General features: G+C 40.9%; 1 protein-coding gene across 1 annotated transcript in view; it reads left to right on the top strand.

The window, feature by feature from the left end:
* CTNND2 (catenin (cadherin-associated protein), delta 2) overlaps window positions 1-21,083 on the top strand; it is a 573,271-nt gene that overhangs the window by 509,137 nt on the left and 43,051 nt on the right. Inside the window, exon 15 of the mRNA XM_009325000.1 lies at window positions 19,821-20,031. Coding sequence (XP_009323275.1) covers window positions 19,821-20,031 — 211 coding nt within the window. The remainder of the gene's footprint in view (window positions 1-19,820; window positions 20,032-21,083) is intronic.

The following is a 21,083-nucleotide window of genomic DNA, read 5'->3' as shown; positions in this document are numbered from 1 at the left end:
GGAGATAAGATGTCTCTGCTTTCTGCTTCTCCTGATCCTGAAAGAAAGGGAGCAGGCAACAGGGAGAGTAAGAAAAGAAGGGTGGTGGTCAAGTGAACCTGGGGAATTGTGCAGTTTGAAAATGTAAGGAAGACAGATTCAGAGACCTAGATCTGGTGACTCAGGTTGCTGAATCTGCCATTTCTCTCGTCTCGCTTCTTTTCTTGGACCTCTTTTTTTCCTTTCTTCCAAACACCAGGAAGTTAAGTGATTCATTCCTTTTGCAAGATCATGTTACCGAATCTTCCAACCAGTGTATTGCCCTCATTCACAAGCTAAAAGGATACTTCATCTAAGAAGTATATTTACAGGGCCCCTAAACCACAGAGACCTCAAGTGAAGGTCTCAAATCAGTATGATCCTGAAGAATATGAAGAGTATCATCAAAAGCAGCTCTCATACTTTGATCGTGGGAGTTTTGAAAATAAGCTGTCTGCACAGGTTCCTGCCAGCCATCATTCTGAGCCCACTAAACCAATAATTCACAGAATCAGCTGAATTTCACCAGTTATTCTAAGGGGAAACCAACTAATGCTGAATCAACAGATAGGCCCGTTGGTGAAAAGCGCTATGAGCCAATCCCTCAAGTTACAACTCCTCCTCCTGCTCCTTCAGTACAGCGTACACAACCTCAGTCAATTAATAGTCCTGTCCTGTCTCTTCCAGCACATCACAAGCCTGCACTTTCTGAAGTTAACTCTGTGTCCGACCCTCCTCTACCTCAGAATAAGCCAGCAATTTTCAGATCCTCTAGAGACGACACTGTGCAGTCTACTTTTTATCCTCAGAAAAGCTTCCCCAATAAAAGCCCTGTTAAAGGAACTGAACAGATTCAGAAAACAGTCACTCCTTCTTACAACTGCTTTACAACAAAACCTCACACTAGTGCTGCAAGGCCCTTTGAGCGCAAGTTTGAAAGTCCTAAACTCAACCATAATCTCTTGACAAATGAAGCTCAACATAAACCAGAGTTGCCATCAAAATCTCCAAATTCTCCTCAACAAATTTTGAAAGCACACAGCTCATCGCAGCCTCCTGAGTTTGACAGTGGGATGGCTACCTTCACTGCCGACAAGCCTATCAACCAAATAATGTTAATGCTCTGCCTAAAGCCATTCCTGTAAGCCCTTGAGCACTTGAGGATGAGGAGCAAGACAATGGACACACGGTTGTAGCCACAGCAAGAGGTGTATTTAACAGCAATGGTGGTGTATTGAGCTCCATAGAGCCTAGAGTTAGTATTATTATATCACAAGGAGCCATTCCAGAGGGAATAGACCAAGAACTCTATTTCAAAGTCTGCAGAGACAACACTGTACTTCCACCTTTGGACAAAGAGAAAGGTGAAACGCTTCTTAGCCCCTTGGTAATGTGTGAGCCTCATGGACTAAAATTCCTGAAGCCAATGGAGCTGTGCCTGCCACACTGTGACCCCAAAACCTGGCAGAACAAGTCTCTTCCTGGGGATCCAAACTATCTTGTTGGAGCAAACTGTGTTTTAGTCCTAACTGACTACTTATAAATATTAAGTTAGCTGACTGAGTAAATAATGTGAAACTGAGATGGACCTTACCTATAAGCTGAACCACTCTATTTCAAGGCCAGAAAGAGAAGCTTGCAAGTGTAAATTCAGAAACCACAAAAAATACCAGCTGAACCATTTCTTTAAAATCTTCTGGTTTTGGACACTTGACTCGCAATTGTCTTTGTTCCAGTTCCTTAAGTAGGCCATATGGAGACCTCATCCTGAACATGCAGTGGGGCCATATGTTCAGGGACCCTGCTTTTTCTGTCTTGTCTTGATGATCTGCAGCCTCCAATAGAAGCCTTCTCTGCCATATATCTAGTCATTCATGAAGACAATCATTAAGAATGGTGCCACTGCAGTAGAGTACCACAAAGAAGACAGCATTATACCTTGTTTGCAGATTGAAGAGGTATAGTTAGAGTAGTTGAATGTATTATTGAAGCTGAAATCGCAGCAGTCTGTTTGGTCTGTCTTCCTAGCTATTCTTGTTACTTTCGTTTGTACTCCTTCTAGTTGGTCCATATCTTTCCTGAAGTTCAGCATTCAGACTAGTTGTGGTATTCCTCCATAGGCTGTGCACCAAGGAATATATTATCTGTAAGTTCTGCCAGGAATAATTGTTAATACACTTGTGTATAGCTGTCTTTCTCACAGCAACCCATCTTGTAACACATGCCTATCTCGTGATCCTCTCGGGCTTCCTTATCCTCTTCTGCAGAATTATTACTCAGTAGGTTGTTCTTCATTCTGTATTTCTGCAGATAATCATCTCCTGCCTGTGTATAATATTATCCATTTGCCTTTAATGACTTCCATCTTCCTAAATCAAGATAACTGAATTCTAAACCAGTCCTCAAACATTTTTCAGCCCCTGTCCTCCTCTCTTTCACCATCCATACCACTGACTGTGACACTGGATGGATATAGACCCAGGATAGAAGATTGTCTACAGAACTTACCTCATACATTTTCTATAGAATTCATTTGATACATGCTTCTGTTTCAATGATGAACCATTGGTAACTGTTCTGAGTAGCACCATCCAAACATTTTTCATCCTATTTGCAGCAGTTCCTGTTAGCTTTCTCATGAGAGTGTTATGTGAGACTACTCTTGTAGGCTTTACTGATGTCAAAACAAGTAAGATCCACAAGCTTTCCTCCATGAGACCTTCTGCTACAGGATATTTTCTTTTAACCACAAAATGCACAAATATACCATATTGCTGCATTTGCATTTTAATAAGCACAAAGTACCAATAGGTTCCGGGAAAAAAAAACAACTCTTGAAACTTTATAAGGGACCCCATGTTACTGCTATCATGATTTTGAATAGTCTGCTCTTCATTTCTGAGTTCTTTCTGTATTGTTCTTCATTCCTGCAGGCTGCATGTCTGCAAGGATAAAGGCTAACATCGTGAGAGCAAACTGCAGCTGCTCTAGCAGTGCATTCCTTCCAGGGACATACTCTTATGCCCACTTTTCTCCCAAATTACAAAACGGTTGAAAAATAGCATCAAGTTTCAACTGCCATGGCAAAAGAAAAGAAGCATAGGTTTTTGAGATAGCTAAAACACGGATGTAAAATCTTAATGAACTAGTGGTTTCTGTTGAAGAAAGATTGGCATCTGCAGCTGCGTAGTAGTATGCGTGTGTACCAATACATAGAAACCATCTTAATTTCCATTCCTGTTCTATCAATAAATACATGCTTTCTGCTCCGTATAAGCTAACCTTTCCACTTACGTACTCTTGCTGCCTTCATCTCCCAGAGTATAGTCATATCAGAAAGAGTGCAGTCCATTGTGGTCTTTATGTAGGCAAAATTCTGTTTCAAAATTGTACTGGGAGAAGAGACTAAACACGCGTGTGCACACATGAAGAGACACATTCATCATATTTAAATATTTATTTCATTATGAATAGTAGCCTTTTTAGCAGGAGAGCAGCAAAGGGACTGTATATGTGCCATGCGGTGCATTATACCAACTATATCAGATATAATACATATATTTTTTAAACAGTTTTCTCCTATTGATATGCAGTTATCTGTTGTGATGTTTGTGCATTGCACTGGTTTTGCATTTGCTTTGGGCAGGGAGGTTGGACTAGACAAGCTCCAGATGTCCTTTCCAACCTCAGTTATTCTGATTCTAGATGTAATTATGAAATTTACTTGATATTAATATAAACATTTTTTCATGTGTATCTAAAACCAGATACTTGTATGAATTATAAGGAGAGCATTGTCTGACTCAGTCTCTGAAAGGAAAAAATAATGCCAGGACAAAGAACATAAATGACAGATTTATCTACTTTAATTTGTTTCCAGAAGAGGATTTCATAGCTCAGAAGTGGGCCAGGTTCCAAGATGTTCTCCAGGATGTTTATTTTTAATATGTGAAATAAATATGTACTGAGGATATATTTCAGACATTTTCAAAGATAAGAATATGCATGTCAATAAATCTGGAAGCTAAGAAATATCCAATTGGTAAGAGTGTGCTTTATATTAATGATTTTTAAAGAATCTTTTCAGTATGGTTTGTCTGCTATAAATTTCATACAACATGACTGCAAATATTTTTGTATTGCTGATCATATTAGATAGGGAGCTCATGTTTAAAGGAACGTGCAGCTGCACGATATTGCTGTTAACTGCATCTCACTCAAAAGCTGATATGCCAATACTAATATTCTCTCTCCTTCCCTCTTTTTTTTCACAAAAGTTTCATTTATCCGAGTGGATTTTTTTTTAAGAGTAGGGCTATGATATTTAAGATCCATTGAGTTTAATGGTGCCATTTAAATAGAGTATTTAGCATAATTGTCAAAGGAAAGACCAGTGCCATTTGCTAGTGCATTGCGTCAGATCCATCACTATCCTCCAGCTGCTTTACACTGGATTTGATTCACAGACAGGAATTTTAACTGGGTGTTTCTGCTAAGTCAAATAAGCTGGGAACCAGCTTGAGCTACAGAAACACCATGGTTAACGCGAGCAAAATCTTTAATTTTCTCACATAGTGAAGACTAATGTTTGCTTGAGACAGTGATAAATGAAGCCTTACCTCACTGCTCCTGCTCAGCTTTATGAGAGCAAGATCATGCCAAAAATTTGTGGTTTCTTTTATGACAATTATAAATATTTCTTGTGGCAGTTAATTTTCTTCTTTTACCAGATTATTCATTATTGGTTTTTGTCACGGGCTCGGACTTTGTGTTTATGATATTGGGGTCAGGGATGAGAGTTTGGGATTGGGGTAGGGGGTCAGGGTAGTGGAAGGAGTTAGGATTCAGGCTTAGTTAGGGTTAGTGGTCAGAGTGAGGGTAAAGGCGTAACAAATGTGGTCTCACAATCGATGTCCCATCACCTGAATCCCCCTTACAGCCACAAAATCACCCATCCTTGTTGGCCCAGCTCTCTCACACCCTTCGTGTCCTCACATGCCAGCCTCCAGCTCCTGCCTTCTCAAGTGCTGAAGCACGAGGACCCCCCCAGTTCCCAAGCCCCTGCCATGTCCCCCTGCCCTGCCCTGGCCTGCCTCCCTTCTGCCCTCCCCCTGGCTGCCTGCAAAGGCACTCTAGCACCTCACAATGCCGGCCTGCTGGCCTGGCCAATCAGATTCCACCTCACAAATGCCTGCCTGCTGCCCTGGCCAATCAGCTTCTGCCAGCACAAGCTGTCCTCACAGCTGACACCACAGCTCTGGCCTGTCGCCCCCATCTCTGCCTCAATGGCCTGGCTCTCCCCCTGGCCCTCTGCCCACCTCCCGGGCACAGGGGCCTGAGAGCTGGGGTCAGGAGAGGGGGTAAACGTGCAGGGCCAAGAAGGAGGGCTTGGGCTTAGGTTTTGAGCATCTGCGCAGCTCTAGGGCAAGGGGGTCAAGCTTGCCTTTCGGGGAGAGGGATTAGGCTTTGGAGTTAGAGAAGGGCTTTGGGTGAGGGTTGGGGGTTCTGCGAAGGGTTTGTGGTAAGCAGTTGGGGTGTGGGGTGGGGGTTGAGTCAGGAGTAGCAGTGAAGGCTAGGGTTAGGGTTAGGGACAGCAATTTAAGGCTAGCAACCAGGGCAGGGGTTTAGGGTGGGGGTAAGATAAAGGGTTAGGGTTTTGGTCTTTGACTTTGCAATAGGGCTTGGTGTTAGGGGTTAGAGGAGGGTGCTGGGGTAAGGGTTAGGGGGCGGGTTATGAGGGCTTAGGGTTAGTGGTCAGAGTTAGGGTAAGGGCCTAAAAAACATGGTCTCACATTCACTGTACTGACGACATTGCCATTGCTTTAATTGCCAAGAAAAATCTAAAAATATCTGTGAGTCAACAGCATGCCCCAGCAACAAAATGGGCCAACAGCCTCCTGGGCTGTGTTAGGGGTGTTACCAGCAGGTCGATGGAGGTGATCATTCCCCTCTACTCAGCACTGGTGAGGCCACCTGGAATACCTGGTCCAGTTCCGGGCTCCCTGGTACAAGACAGACATGGACATACAAGAGAAAGTCCAGTGAAGGGCCTCAAGGATGATTATGGGGCTGGAGCATCTCTCCTGTGAGGAGAGGCTAAGAGAGCAGGGACTGTTCAGCCTAGAGAAGAGGAGGCTCAGGGGGATCTTATCCATGTGTCTAAATGCCTGATGGGAGGGTGTAAAGAGGACAGAGCCAGACTCTTCTTGGTGATGCCGTGTCAGGACAAGGGGTCATGGGCACAAACTGAAATACAAGAAATTCCATCCGAATATAACAAAACACGAAGCTGACCCTACTTTGAGCAGAGGGGTTGGACTAGATGATCTCTAGAGGATCCTGACAACCTCAAGTGTTCTATGACTTACAAGGAAATTATTTGCATCGATTTTTCATTTCATTTTTGCTACCAGAAGTATCAAGGTCCATGGTCAAGCATGACTAACTCTAGGCACCTCATTCATGTATGGTTGCACCTCAGTTTTATACACTAAGCCCTTTGGGGAACAGGAGCAGAGGTGGGCTAGTCTTTCTAACATAGAGAACTTAGTCTTTTAATTAATCAGTGAATGACCCTGTTAGTTTATGGCTGTCCTTGCATTTTATTCAAGATACAGGCTCTGAATTTCCTTTTCTTCTCAAAATCCTGAGAAGTCTTCTGCAATCCTGAGAAAGAGAAAAAAGCTCCTAGTCCAAGTTTACAGAATTTGCAGCATAAGGCAATAATTCAGCTCCGTGTACCAAAAGAATGTGCAGTGGTGGTGTTCAGAGTTCACTTGCTGTTTGGTAGATCTAATGTGCAGCATGAGGAAAATAAATTGCCTCATTACTTACTCCTCTCAGGAGAAAAGTTACAGGATCTCTTAGAATGTGTACTACTCAGGATGCTCTTAAAGTGATATGTTTTATACATTATTTAGATTTTATAACTCAGGATTATTCTAGCAAATAATCAGAGTGCTAATTTTAATTAGAGGAAAATGCATACTATTAGCATGAGTATATGCAAAGTCATATATTTGTGTGCAAAATTTTTCAAGGTGACACTGACAACAACGGTTGCTCTCACACAGGGAACATGATATTCTGCAAATTTAATTTATCATTTGCAGTGAAGCAGTCTATGAAGAAATAGTTTACTCCTTGGGACTATTGCCCTCTGAATCTCTCGTGGTTAGGAGGTCAGCATTGTATCCTCTACAGTGCGAGACCTCTCACCTGTTCTGTTTGACTGAGAGCATTTATTTTTCTGCTTTGCTTTTTTGTCGTTGTTGTTAAGTCTTTTCTAGCACTTCAAACCTGATCTCCCATCATTGCCCTGCAATGCAGAGTGTAGTTTATATTCTGCCATGTCGCAGGGAAGTAGCAAAGCTGCTGAGTACGTAAAAATTTCACTCTGACTCCACCCTAGTCTTTCAGAGCGCTGTGATCATTTAGAGTAAGGCACGTGATGCCAGGGAGCCAGCTGGTCTCTGGCAGATTATTCTTTTCCTCAAGTCTGGAGAGAGGAGAAGACTTTTGGAAGACTTGCCCAATTCTCCCCCTCTCTTTGGGAGTAGCAGAGATCAGCCAACATTGCAGAGGTCTGAGAGAGATGAACTTGAAGGATCTAAGAGGTTATGGGCTTTGCCTTAAGCAGATCTCCTCTGTCCAATTTGATCTCCAAGAAGGAGATCAAGTCTAGCGTATCAAGTCTAATGTGTGAACTCTCTGACTCTTGCCACGTGGGCAATTGCATCCCCGTGGAGGTAAGAAAAGGAAATTCAGTGAGTGCACAGTCCTGAGAATCCTCCCTCCGTGTGTTACTCGGATGTAGGTGAGCAGCTGTGACTCAGGTTAAAAAAGCAGTAATTTAGTGACACTGAGCAGGCTCAAATGGATGTCTGGAGGCAAGGTTTCTTTGGGGGCCACTAGAGAAAAGACTTGATCAGCTGCTAGCCTGAAGATGTTACCTGGAGCTGTTACTTGAAAGGAACAGCAGTAGCACAACCCAAAACCAAGTTACATTGTGAACTCTTGACTCCCACCTCCTGAGGAAGCACAAACAGAACTGTGCTCTAGTAGATCTGTACTCCGATGGAGGACTCAGGACTAGGATTCATTTGTCACAATTTCTTTAAACACAGCTAATAATGAGCTGTACAACTAAGAAGAGCTGAGGAAGTTTTTTTTATGAGAAATGTAAAAACTAGTCATGTTGTAGTCGAAACAAAAAATAATATACATTAGTTAAGGAAGGTTATCGGATGCATTTTTGCCCTTCCCATGAGAACACAAAGCTTATTTTAACTCTGCACCATATCCTTGCTTACATAGCTATTGTATTCAGGCCTTAAATTGTAGTAGCTTCGGGTGAATTAAAATATAAAACTACAATATAATTTGCTCTTTTCCAATGACTGTGTTGCTTGGAACACAAAGCACTCTGTCAAGAACAGGAATTAAACTGAGTCAGAACATTAGTATTATCTGCAAAATGAACTGACCTCTAAAAAATACCTAGTAAAACTAACTACCTGTCAACTTTCTGCATGACCGGTGCGAGAGACCCCATTTCTAGTACATGTACCTATAACTTCGTTACTATGGCAGACCTTTGTATGGTCTGGTTTAGTGACACTGATGCATTAACAGTTCAACAGATAGACACTCTGTCTTCACGAGGTCTTCGCTAACAATTCCAGATTGCAGTGAAAAAACAAATACTGTATTATACTCTTACCCTTTCATGGATAAATTGTTTTTGAAGTTTTTAAAAATATTTTTTAAACAGCATTTTCTCTGTTGCTATTCTTTTACTTGTTCTTTTTCTTTTCCCTTCTGTCCTTCTCCCAAACATTGACATCTGTGAATTTAGTGTATGGTTTCACTGAGCCTTAGATACTAACCAGCATTTGTTATTAAATACAAATTATTTTATTGTATGTTGCACAATAAAGCAATGTGAAATACTGATATGTATCCTCAGTATTGTTTTGCCATCACACACAGATTAATTATCTTAACTGCTTCATGTAGAGTTTTCATGGTGATGACTTTAGAAATGTTTGAACATTGCAGTAATTACGGACTATATGAACATTGCAGTATGACCTGGAGTGGTTTTGATATTTGTTGGAAGAGTTGTTTTCAAAAGACACTATCGCTTTACCAAGATTTATATTTATTGAGCTAACACATTTACATTTATGCATCTTATTTAATTTTTAATAACAGAATATATCATGAGGATCCATTTTGGTTTTATTTCTCTTAATATTTTAATGTACCTCTCTAAACATAAGAATTTTAGTACGTTTCACCATGATATTGTCGTAACTGTGTATAAAAGCATGCAAAAATAATCAGTCTTTCAGGCCATACAATGGGGACAAATTTTTTCATTAGTTTCAGGCAATATTGTAGCACAAGTGAAGAAGAAGAAAAATAGTAGCAAATAAATAGCAGTTGCTTCATGGACAGTTAAAGCAGGATAATGTCTAGTTGCAATTCACTCTGGCTACATCAGTCTCCTGTCAGAATCTTGTTCTGTTTTGGACACAAAAATTGGCCTAATTTAAAGTCCCTTGAATCAGACTATTAACAAAATGTTATCCTATCTCAGAAAATAATACAGATAAAATTAAATTCCACTCAACACTCACATAGTGCTTTTCCTCTTCAAAGCACTTTAGAAACACTGATTAATCATAGCATTAATTAAACTACTATAATTTTTAAAATTCAGCCTTCCAAAAGCTCTATTCTCTGCTGGGAGCAGGGAGGAGGATAGCAAGGGACTAAAACCAGCTCCAGTAATCAGAAAACTTAGCCTGCAGCAATTAAACGGAGGCATCACTTCCCTTTGCAGAATCTTTGTTACCTTGGGCTAGTGGAAAGATGAAAGGAAGGATGACAGTGCAGTCTAAACCAGACATGAATCTGTTGGTGTGTAAAGGAACTGATTAATTAGATATACTTGCACTGCCTGGGTCAACAGGGAGGCTAACAACTCCTTTCCATGCTTTTTCCAGTTTGTATACCTGGCAGGAAATGTAAACAAAATGCCTTAAAAAGGAAATTATTTGAGTGATTGCCCACATGGACTCCATCCATTCTGGATATAAAACCCAAGCATGCAAGATCAAATTCCTTGGATTCAAGAACAATAAAGCCTGGGTCTGTCATTTTTGTTCCCAGCCAACCTACCAAAGTTAAGACTACGAGGAAGACAGCCAAAGCCACCACCCAAATCCCTTCTTCTGGCCAGGGGAGGGGGAACAACATAAGAGCAGTAATATCTATGGGTTTGTGACAGTTTACCTTAAAAAATGCTGCTTCCTTTGCTGCTGAGGGTGACAAACAGAAGCTTATTGGTGGAGATTTTTCTCCTCCTGTGGACCCAGTAGTTGTTTGGCATATCAGGTCAACAGATAATTAGGCAGGTCAAGCTGGACTTGAACTGACTCATTTTTATAGTCCCAGTGTGGGTGAGACAGTCAACAACTTATGCTCACACCTCTTCCCAAATTCATCTTCCAAAACCAGGTTGCAAGTCATAGAATGCACCCTGAGTTGGGCTGCCTGTCTTTGATGGTTGGTTTTCCTCTCCAGCATGACAGAGAGGGGATAGATATTGCTCAGCTGATGCATGGATTAACATTCAAAATAGAAGCCATCCACTATGCTCGGTGAGCGATGCTGTTAAGAAACAGAAACTCCATTTGGCCGTGGTACCCATAAATCCATTTCTGTACTAGTTTTCTGGCTGTTCTGCTGCAAACATCTACTCCCCCAAAGGAGAGCTAGTTTCTCCAGAAATCCACTTTTATGTGGCAGCATGCATCCCATGACAATTGCCAAAAAGACAGCGATTTTGGTGACTATGTCAGATGAAAGAGGCAGAGATGTATGGCAGGGTGTCAATAAACTGCTCTAGTTTTGGCATGAGCTCCGATGGAGCCAGCTGAAGTGCTTCTGCATGCAAAGTGTAGACATAAATCTAGCCTTTAAAGCATGTGTTGGGACAGATATGCTGTATGAATTAGCAATTTACGGCCAGCTAAAGAGCCCTGGAAGTTCTTTAATCTCTAGGTCTTAAGGCAACTTCTAATATAAAGCCTGAATATCTGCAGTCTTGCTGTGTGAGAGAAATGCAGAATATGAAGGTATTCCATTGAGAGAGGAGTAAAATCAGTATTAGGAGTAACAGTAGATTAAATAGATAGCTGTCTATGGAATTGAGATGTACAAGGGAGACAACAAGAGTAGTACAAGAGCAATAGCTTTTAAACACACCAGTATTTTCAAGTCTAAAATCTATGCTTGTAAGCTAGCTAAAATTTCCTTTAGTTCAGAACATTAAAGAGCAGGAGCCTGGGGGGCATCATGGGCGTGCAGGGGTGTGACAAAACCAGGATCTAGCTGAGCATCAAACTGAAGGTGTTTAAGCCAATATGAGGAGAGAATGGAAAAGCTTGGCAAACAGGGCAGATGCAGAGATATACGCTTAAATATCAGATAGGCAAGAGATGGCGAAGGAACATGAAAGCTTAGCGGTTAAGACCCAAAGGGCTGAGGGGTACAGCTCAAGGAAGAAAAAATATCAGTCGTGTAATAGAGGGGACAGGGGACAGCCCTGAGAAGGTGAGTTGAAAGCAAGAAAAATGGTCAGCCAGAGGGAGGCAGGAAATATGTGAAATGGAAAAGTTGCGTTTCTGGAAGCAGAGAAACTGAAGGAGGAAGGTGGCTGGATTAAAACGCTGCTACAGGAAAGACAATCTATGAAGGATCATGGATCTGAGCAAGCAATTTGCTGAAAAGCAGTGATTACATTGCACCCAGTTGTCTTTTCCCATGGCATGTTCAGGGTGAAAATACCAAAATACTTCTCTTTTGTCTGTCCAGTGCTACTAGCTTCTATACATAGTGCTCTTCCACCCCTGTTATGGCTGTGCCCTTTGTCGTTCCTAGTTCTCCTCATGCCATACCTTTCTCTTGCAAAATAGAGAATCAGCATCTTTAATCTTTTTAAAAAGATAAAAGCTTCTATATTGGTTACTCTTTTAGATATTTGATTCTTTTATAAGCAAATCTCAGTTGACATTGCCAACACAGATATTGGTTCACATACTTTCACCTCTCTGTGAAAGTTTGAGGGTTTCTTCCTTGAAACTGTAAAAGATTATTTTATTATTTATTATTATTACTATTCCTGCTCCCTGTAGGGCTTTATATGCTACGCTACCTATGGCTGAACTTATTCTGGATAAAAAATATTTTAAAAAAAGAAAACCAATGAATGGCACGTCACATACAATGCATCAGGGAAGATATTGTTCCTCTTTGTCATGGTCCATACCGCATATCAATCTTATATCTTGAAATCTTGCTGCCTGTCATCAGAGGTGGTGGAAAAGTGAAAAATACATATCATTTTTCTGAGGGGAAGAGGGAGTCTGAGACCTCCATCTGATCTTTTGTTCTGTCTCAGCAGCTGTCAGCAAAGTGCACCTGGGTGCTTAGGGGCACAGGAGGGCATGTGTTTGTAAAATCTTTTATTCTTTCTGTCTTCTCAAAAAATAATTTATCTCCACAGAGTCTTAAAATTTAAGTTCAAATAAACCTGCAAGGAGGTGAAATCCGGCATTGTTCTCTAGCTCAAAGCACTCATTATCCCAGCTTAATTGGCAGGCTAGGCTTAATGTGAAGCAGCTAAAGCAGTGGCTCCAGCCCATGAGTTTTGAGGTGCTTACTCAAACCAGTCTAAGTTAACTCATCACTCATTCCTTTACAAATGATTGAACTGAGATGATAGTTTTTTGGATAGGGATAATTGCAGTACTATAGTCAATTATCATTATCATAGAATCATTAAGGTAGGAAAAGACCTCTAAGATCACCAAGTCCAACTGTCAACCCAACACCACCACGCCCACTAAACCATCTCCCTAAGCGCCTCATCTACACGTCTTTTAAATACTTCCAGGGATGGTGGCTCAACCACTTCCCTGGGCAGCCTCTTCCAATGTTTAACCACTCTTTCAGTAAAGAAATTTTTCCTCATGTCCAATCTAAACCTCCCCTGGCGCAACTTGAGGCCATTTCCTCTCGTCCTATCGCCAGTTACTTGGGAGAAGAGACTGACACCCACCTCGCTACAGCCTCCTTTCAGGTAGTTGTAGAGCGCGATGAGGTCTCCCCTCAGCCTCCTTTTCTCCAGGCTAAACAACCCCAGTTCCCTCAGCCGCTCCTCATAAGACTTGTGCTCCAGACCCTTCACCAGCTTCGTTGCCCTTCTCTGGACATGCTCCAACATCTCAACGTCCTTCTGGTAGTGAGGGGCCCAAAACTGAACACAGCATTCGAGGTGCGGCCTCACCAGGGCCGAGTACAGGAGCACGATCACTTCACTACTCCTGCTGGCCAAACTATTTCTGATACAGGCCAGGATGCCATTGGCCTTCTTGGCCACCTGGGCACACTGCCGGCTCATGTTCAGCCGGCTGTCAACCAACACCCCCAGGTCCCTTTCCGCCAGGCAGCTCTCCAGCCACTCTTCCCCAAGCCTGTAGCGCTGCATGGGGTTGTTGTGGCCAAAGTGCAGGACACGGCACTTGGCCTTGTTGAATCTCATACAGTTGGCCTGGGCCCATCGATCCAGCCTGTCCAGGTCCCTCTGCAGAGCCTTCCTACCCTCGAGCAGATCAACACTGCCGCCCCACTTGGTGTCGTCTGCAAACTTACTGAGGGTGCACTCGATCCCTTCGTCCAGATCATTGATAAAGATATTGAACAGAACTGGCCCCAAAACTGAGCCCTGGGGCACACCGCTCGTGACCGGCTGCCAACTGGATTGAACTCCATTCACCACAACTCTCTGGGCCCGGCCGTCCAGCCAGAGTTGCATAAATCTGCCCTGTCAACAGCTTAACTCATGTCAAACCAGAAGTCACCCGACAAAGGGAAGAGAGAGTTGCTATATACAAACTATTGTGACTTACAGTTCCTTCACATGCAATGTAGGCTGCAGTCAGCAATGCTAGAGACTATATATTACGGATAGGGCTGGATAGCAAAGTCACTGGCTCAGTGGTTGTTGTGGAAAACCTGTCTGGAGGCAGTCATGTCATTCAGTGCTGAGCGAGAGGGCATTAAGCTTTGGGGCGGCTAATGACCCTTATTTCAGTTTGTGCAGCTCTATCTTCTGAAATAGGGGTCAATCCTTTATAAACCAACATTGCCATATCAGGTAGAGTATTTCTTGTTCTTGACTCACCTACACCTTTCCTGGTGCTCGCTAAAGTCTGAGGAGTAATCTTCTACTCACATGGACAAGTGTCTCTCAGCCTCAGTACTGCAGCCTTTCTTGCTTTCAAAAATATAACTTTGTCTTCTTCCATCCGCTAACTTTGCTGCTGGCCCAACAACTCTGGCATTACCCTGCTTCATCTTCTTCGGTTTGCTTCCTCCTCTGTCCCGCAAAAAACTGCACGTGTTTGGCTCTAAGACCCAGTCTGACAGCATTTCTTACTTCTTAACCTATTTTGCCTTTAAAATTCAGGGTAGTTTTTCCCCCTCAAGTGTTTCAGTGGCAGAAGAAAATCTCCCTATGAAAACTAACAAACCTTCACTCTCTTTAATCACATGAGATTCACTGCTGCTCTGATGCCTACCAAATACCTTTTACTGCCTAGGCAGTCCGAGACCAGAGTTTGCTACATGTTGTACTAAGCATAATCATTTTTTTGTGGGCTCTTACAGCCCACTCTTGCACCTCGGTATGTGCTGAAGATTTCCAGTGTTCAGTGAAGGGACAGGGTTCTCTGGTACAATGACATCTAGACCCTAAGAGGCACTTTCAGATGCTACCCTAGTACCAATAGTGATTATCAGTTGCACCTTAAAAAACCAGTATCTGACAAGAGAAAGCATGGTGCACAAATTAACTCTTTTTAAAGAGTCTTTACATTTAACAACTTTAACTCAGAAGTGGTATTTCTGCCACTGCTATCGTGTGATGAATACACTCTAATTTATTAGACTATCAGTTGAATACACTGACTCATGATCAAAATTTGTTCCACCCGAATTAAACAGACAGTTTTGGCACATTTATTAAATAATGATTGAAAGTAATAGTAAAAGCTCTCCCAGTAATACTTTTTCCAAAAAGGCTGTGAAATACTGAAGTTGAATGGTCTTAAGAACACACAAGGATGATGAAAATGCACAAAAACATGTATGTCTGGAAATGTAAATAGAGCACACGTGTTAGAAGCAAGAGAAAAAAATTCACATACATTGTGACACACAGACACCTAGTAGTTCTGGAATAGGATATCTGTATCATTACAACAAAATGTGGTGGCATTTTGCTATTTTTATGTTATCTAGCTACGCAATGTGAATTAATGGGTATCTTTGAGGGGGGGGGAAATGATGTTGTATTGCTTTTATTAGAGCAAGCTCTACCTCTAGGACAGGGTTCTTAGTTTGAATTAATATCCATTTGAGGTTTCTTGTGTTTTCAATAGGTTAGTTTTCCTAGTCTTGTTCTCTCAAACTAGTTTAATAAACTAGTTAACAAACGTGTTATTTAATAAATGTGCCAGTGTGTCAAAGTCATTTTTCAGAGATGAGTGAAGATGGAAATGAAGTCAGTGGGGTTACACCAGTGGTGAATTTGCCTCAAGGCAATAGTAGAGGTATATTTCCAGAAGTGGAACCTTAGCTGTGATGATTTTGCTCCTGTTAAATCTACCAGAAGAGTAGTTCGCTCTACAGTTTTGCTCTGAAGGCAGAATCTTTCTTAGGACAGCTGTCAGTTTGCTCCTATGAAGGAAAAAGTTTCCTGAATTAAGTAATGGAGGCATGTACTAAGGTGCTAATGAGCCTTTGTCATGCAAAGGAAAAGATGTTAAATCTGCATTGTTGAAATGTTTAGTAAGCAAACCTTACCATCTTACAGTCAAAGACTTAATGTACGGAAATAGACGAATCCTGCTCTCAATATAAAACAGTGATAAAAGTCTTATCTTAGAAAAATAACTCCAAAATGTATAGTGTCAGAAAAATGCTGTCCCAAAAACCTACAGGACAACCCCTTTCCTATGACACTGCCCCCAAATTATGGCTATTTAGTGTCTGTCTTCCTTCCTTTATGAGTGAAATGGAACAAATAAATATGATTTTTTTTTTTCCTTGTGAAAGTGGTGGTTATGTTTAATCATACTATGTAAATCCTCAAATCAGTTTTGGGTCTTGTAATGTGTAATGTTGCTCAAATAAAAAATCAGTTTATTTGTAGATCAAAGCAGTTCTGTATGAACCCTAACAAAAAATAACAATGCTATTTATTTTTAGTATCATTCTCACACACATCCTCCTCTCTTCCCAGGACCCTCATCAGTTCTCACTTCCTCAGCCCAGGGAGACTTCTTGAGCTGCAAGTTGAATTTCCCAGCCTTCCTACTGGTAGTGCTAGATAAAACTTTGCTGACATTACAAGACTAGTTTCCATTATACATTTCAGTGCACTTTCAGAAGAGGTTCTTAACATCGAAAAAATTATTCTAAATGCAAACGCTCTGCAGATTGTAACAAACACTAATGCAAAAGTCAAGGATCGCATATGTTGTCAGCTGTGTTAGGCTGATGTAGCGGTAGCTGTACTTTCATTGGCATTACTTAACATTTACACCACTCTAAACTAGAGTAGGATTTCTTCTGTAGTTCATGCTAAAAAAAACATGACTCTCCTCTCCTTCATGCCTATTGTAAAGCAGCAGGAAAATAACTGAGATAAAAGAAGTTAACTGGTACCTGAATTTTTTTCTGTGACTATAACACAGTAATTTATTAACTGTGTATAGTTCTAGAAAACGCATTTGGAATGCAAGTAAGTTACTGTGGAATGTTTTCTACAGTATAAAGAATAGTCCTTAACTTTTAACTTTCATGACTTAACTCTATATTAAAGCAAATTTACTGCTTTTTCAAGTAAACATATAAGTTCATATGTTTTGAATTAAATTAATGACATGTTTTTTAAGGCTAAGGCAGGGGTTTTTCTTATCCCAAATACATTTTCAAATAGATAACAAAGTGTTCAGAGTACTAAAACCACAGAAAATATGTTAACACTTACACTTGTTAATAAATTTTAAGACCGTGGAAACAGTGGCTTAGATCAACTCTGCAGCCCAGCCACTCCCCTCTTCTTGCAGCTGGTGTGCCACCTTTTTGTGATGAACCTCTGGAAGGACAGTTTGAGCAGCCATGCCTGTCTATGCAGCCAGCTGCTTTACCTGCGTTGTGTGAGCAGCTCTGTTGGAGGTGGCAGTTCTGACTTTCGCTGTACAATGCTCGATTGCGTTTATTTTAGTTTTCCTACTGAGCTTCTCCTGATAATTCCAAAGCCTTTATTTATTGTAGGAAGCATCTTGTGTGTCTAGGCATATGTACTGGCATGAATACTATTGCCTGGAATACGAGGCCAGTTCCAGGAAAGAAATCTGCTTGGGGCAGCCATCCAGATTTCCTTATACCCAGAGCTATGGGACACAGCCTTTGGCTGCTAATGGAATGATCACTGTCATCTGGTTCCACCAGAGGACTGAGACAGTGAGATGCTCCATTGCACTTTAAGTGAGGTACGAAAGGAAAAAGGAACATTGGTCTGTTCTGGATGTGCGTACAGAGTAAAGCAGAGTATCTCACTGATCTGATTTATCTACTTGTACTTATTCCTGACCGGAGGCAGACGCTGCATTAGAAGAGTAAAAGTTACAGCAAATCATGGTTTATTTTACTTTTTTGATACGTAAGCTATATTTACTATATGCTACAGACTGAAGTAATCACCGTAAGTGATAAGCAGCTATTAATGTGTTCATGTTACAAAGAACAAACAGATGCAGATGTAAATAGCATTTCAGGCTGTTCTTGAATGGTGTTTCATATATGTCTAGGGGAAAAAAAGATTTTCAGTTTGCTCAAACAAACCATTTCTGAAAGAGAAAGTGGTGTTAACATCTGTACTACATCTGAGATTAATAATATTAATGAAAAGCTAATAACGCAGATGACCAATTAAATATTAAGTGCAAAGAAATAAAAATGTTTGAGGACAAGATTTGTATTTGTATTGCAGCGGTAAGATTCAAATCCTACCGCACACATTTTGCTGGTAACTTTAGGCTTTTATAATCAGGAAAGTTTTTACATGATATAGAGTAGTTTCTAAGATCTCACATTACCACAAAATCTATTTGATAACCTTTAAGTTTAACATTTCAGTACAGAGATTTTAGTTTTTATCTGTGCTATGAATATTCTGTACCAAATGACTGGCTGTATTTCTACGACAGCAGGCGAAATTGTGAGAAATAAAAACAATTTAACATCTGATAGTTAAAAGATGTGATTTTCTTCCTACCTCTCTTCCAAATATGGACACACACAACTGACTTTTTGAATTCAGAAATAAGATTTTTAATAAGTACTCATAAATACTAATTGATCAGAACTTTTTTAAGTTATCAAAAAATTTGATTAAATTATCATATTATATACAATAATCATACCTGATTATTTCATTCATAAAATGGGATGTAGATTAGATTACTAATTATATTTATTTTTCCCAATTTTCCTGTCCTTTTCATCCTGCATGATACACTCTCGCGGTGATTGCTGTATGCAAATTCCTAGCACAGCTGCACTGAACGTGTTTCAGAGTTGTTTCACTGACCTCAGCAACAACTTCATCAGGCCCTCGCCCCCTCTGATCTTGTCTTCATCACGTTGAAGGACTGAGCTGCCGTTCTACCGTAATAGTGACCCTCTAGAACTGGTGTGAGGCTTCTCGTATATCTGTGCCTGTGCTAACCCTGCCCTACATTTATATATATTTACATTTATACTATATATATATGTATAAATTCTCAGAAGCTGCTCTTGTGTTATTTTCACAAGCACTACATGACTTTCAGGTGTAATTTTGCAAAAAAAAAAAAATCTTTGTTCATTTAAACATGAAAAAATTTGTAATAATCAACAGAATTCCTTTTTCATGTCTTCAGTTCAATGTGACCATTTTGAAAATTCATTGCACCTATCATTTTAGGAAATTTGAAGTTCTGGAAGTTAGTGTTACATAAAATAATCTCTAAATATCATTCAGGAATAGATTTCAGAAAGGCTTCCTTTCTGGTCAGTACCATACAACTAAGGATGTGTGGAAGAGTGCAGTGTCATCTCTGAGCACTGGATAAGCAATGAAGTCATAGAAACACTAATGAACCTAGTTGAAGTACTGCATGTAGTATAGAATTAACCTTGTACAGTGAAACTGGTCCTTCAGAGAAGACTTTTTCACCAATAACAACAATGTCATTGACTTTACATTCACTGTAGTTTTTTTAACAACTGATGCACATTTTATTTATAGTAACTTGAGTTATGAGTTGTGTGGTGGGAGATGAGGACTTGCCAAGTTCTCTAAGTTGTGGTATTCAGGTTATCTTTATACATATACTTGACCTTTACTATCGTCATTTCATTCTTCTAAGGGCATGATGTAGCCCATATCCAAAGTCTCCAACTGATGTAATATGGAAATATTAAGAGTCCCTAATGTGTGAAATGCTTGAACATGTAATCGTATAAATGTGGCTTGCTCCAAAATAGTATCAGTAGCCAATTAGATTACATGCAATGATGCAAATGGTGCTAATAGTCTTGCGTGTTTTCCCTGTACTTCTCCGTCACCCTTTATTGCTGTATCTTCTGAATTCTCCCTTCGTTTTCTTTCAACAAAGGCAAGTATGCCATGAGGGATCTGGTCCACCGACTGCCAGGCGCTAACAACAGCAACAGCTCAGCAAGCAAGGCCATGTCTGATGACACCGTTACTGCCATTTGCTGCACTCTGCATGAAGTCATCACTAAAAACATGGAGAATGCCAAGGCCTTACGAGACGCAGGCGGCATTGAGAAACTGGTTGGCATATCTAAGAGTAAAGGAGACAAGTATGTTTTGCAAATCACCTTGCACCTTTTTTAACATCTCCAGTAGTTATTACTAGTCCTGAATGTGTTTGCCTCCTCTGTGCAGTCGTGAGTTGAATACTTTAGTTTCATGAGAAATCATGTGCCCAGTGTGAAAGGTGACAAGAAACAGACAATACCAATAGCAAAAGTCTCTGCTGTGGTTTATTTTTGATGTGCCATCAGCAGTGCACGGAGTGCGCTGCACGTGGAGTTTAAGGAAGAGTAATTATCTACAGTAACCGCTACCTCTAAGCGCTTCCAGAAGATCCTGAAAAGCATTAGGGACCAGAGCTGTTGGATTGCACCCTGCAGAAGGGGTGACGTGCAGGTGGAGGGATCCTGTGAAAGGAAGGGACCTCACTGCAGTTCTGTTACTGCTCCTCTTGCTCTGGGAATGAAGAATGTAAAGTCACTGTCCCTCTTCACAGCACCCTTTTCTCTGCCACCGGCTTGCTGGTAAGGTGGGGCATAGTAGAAACATGGTCCATGGATTTTCCCAACACCTTGCTTCTGAGAGAGCATTAGGATACCTGCAGGCTACTTTGTGAGGCACCAAAACATGCAAAATCTTACACATGACTGTGACATTTTCAGAGCAGCTATGGTTTCATCTTGTCTGTTTTCCTATGTACGCACTCTTCATGAAGAGTTCACTCTTTATCCTTCTTTTGCCTAAAACAGATAGCCTGGTTCTCATATTTGTCAACCTGCAGAAGTATAGTGCAATGGGACTATGGCAGTTTGAAAACAAAAAGCCTTCACTGTAGTGTACAAAACCCATCAGTCCACCTACTCGAAGCTGTCATCACACAGCCTACTGCAGCATCAGAGCTCTAAAAGAGCCCCACAAAGCCAGGCCACAACCTGAAGGAAAGATTTATGCACCCTACATTTGGTATGAGAACTTATGCTCGCCTATGTGATCGGAGCATTGCCAATATAATTCAATCACATTTCTTTTCCTCTATTGTCACCCTTTTCTTTTCATACCAAATTCATTATTGAAACATTCTCACATTTTAATTGTAAGG

The sequence above is a fragment of the Pygoscelis adeliae genome, unplaced genomic scaffold (assembly GCF_000699105.1).
Source record: "Pygoscelis adeliae isolate BGI_AS28 unplaced genomic scaffold, ASM69910v1 Scaffold86, whole genome shotgun sequence".
Taxonomy (NCBI): Eukaryota; Metazoa; Chordata; class Aves; order Sphenisciformes; family Spheniscidae; genus Pygoscelis; species Pygoscelis adeliae.
Note: the sequence above shows the minus strand (reverse complement) of the source record. Positions and strands in the feature narration are given on the sequence as shown.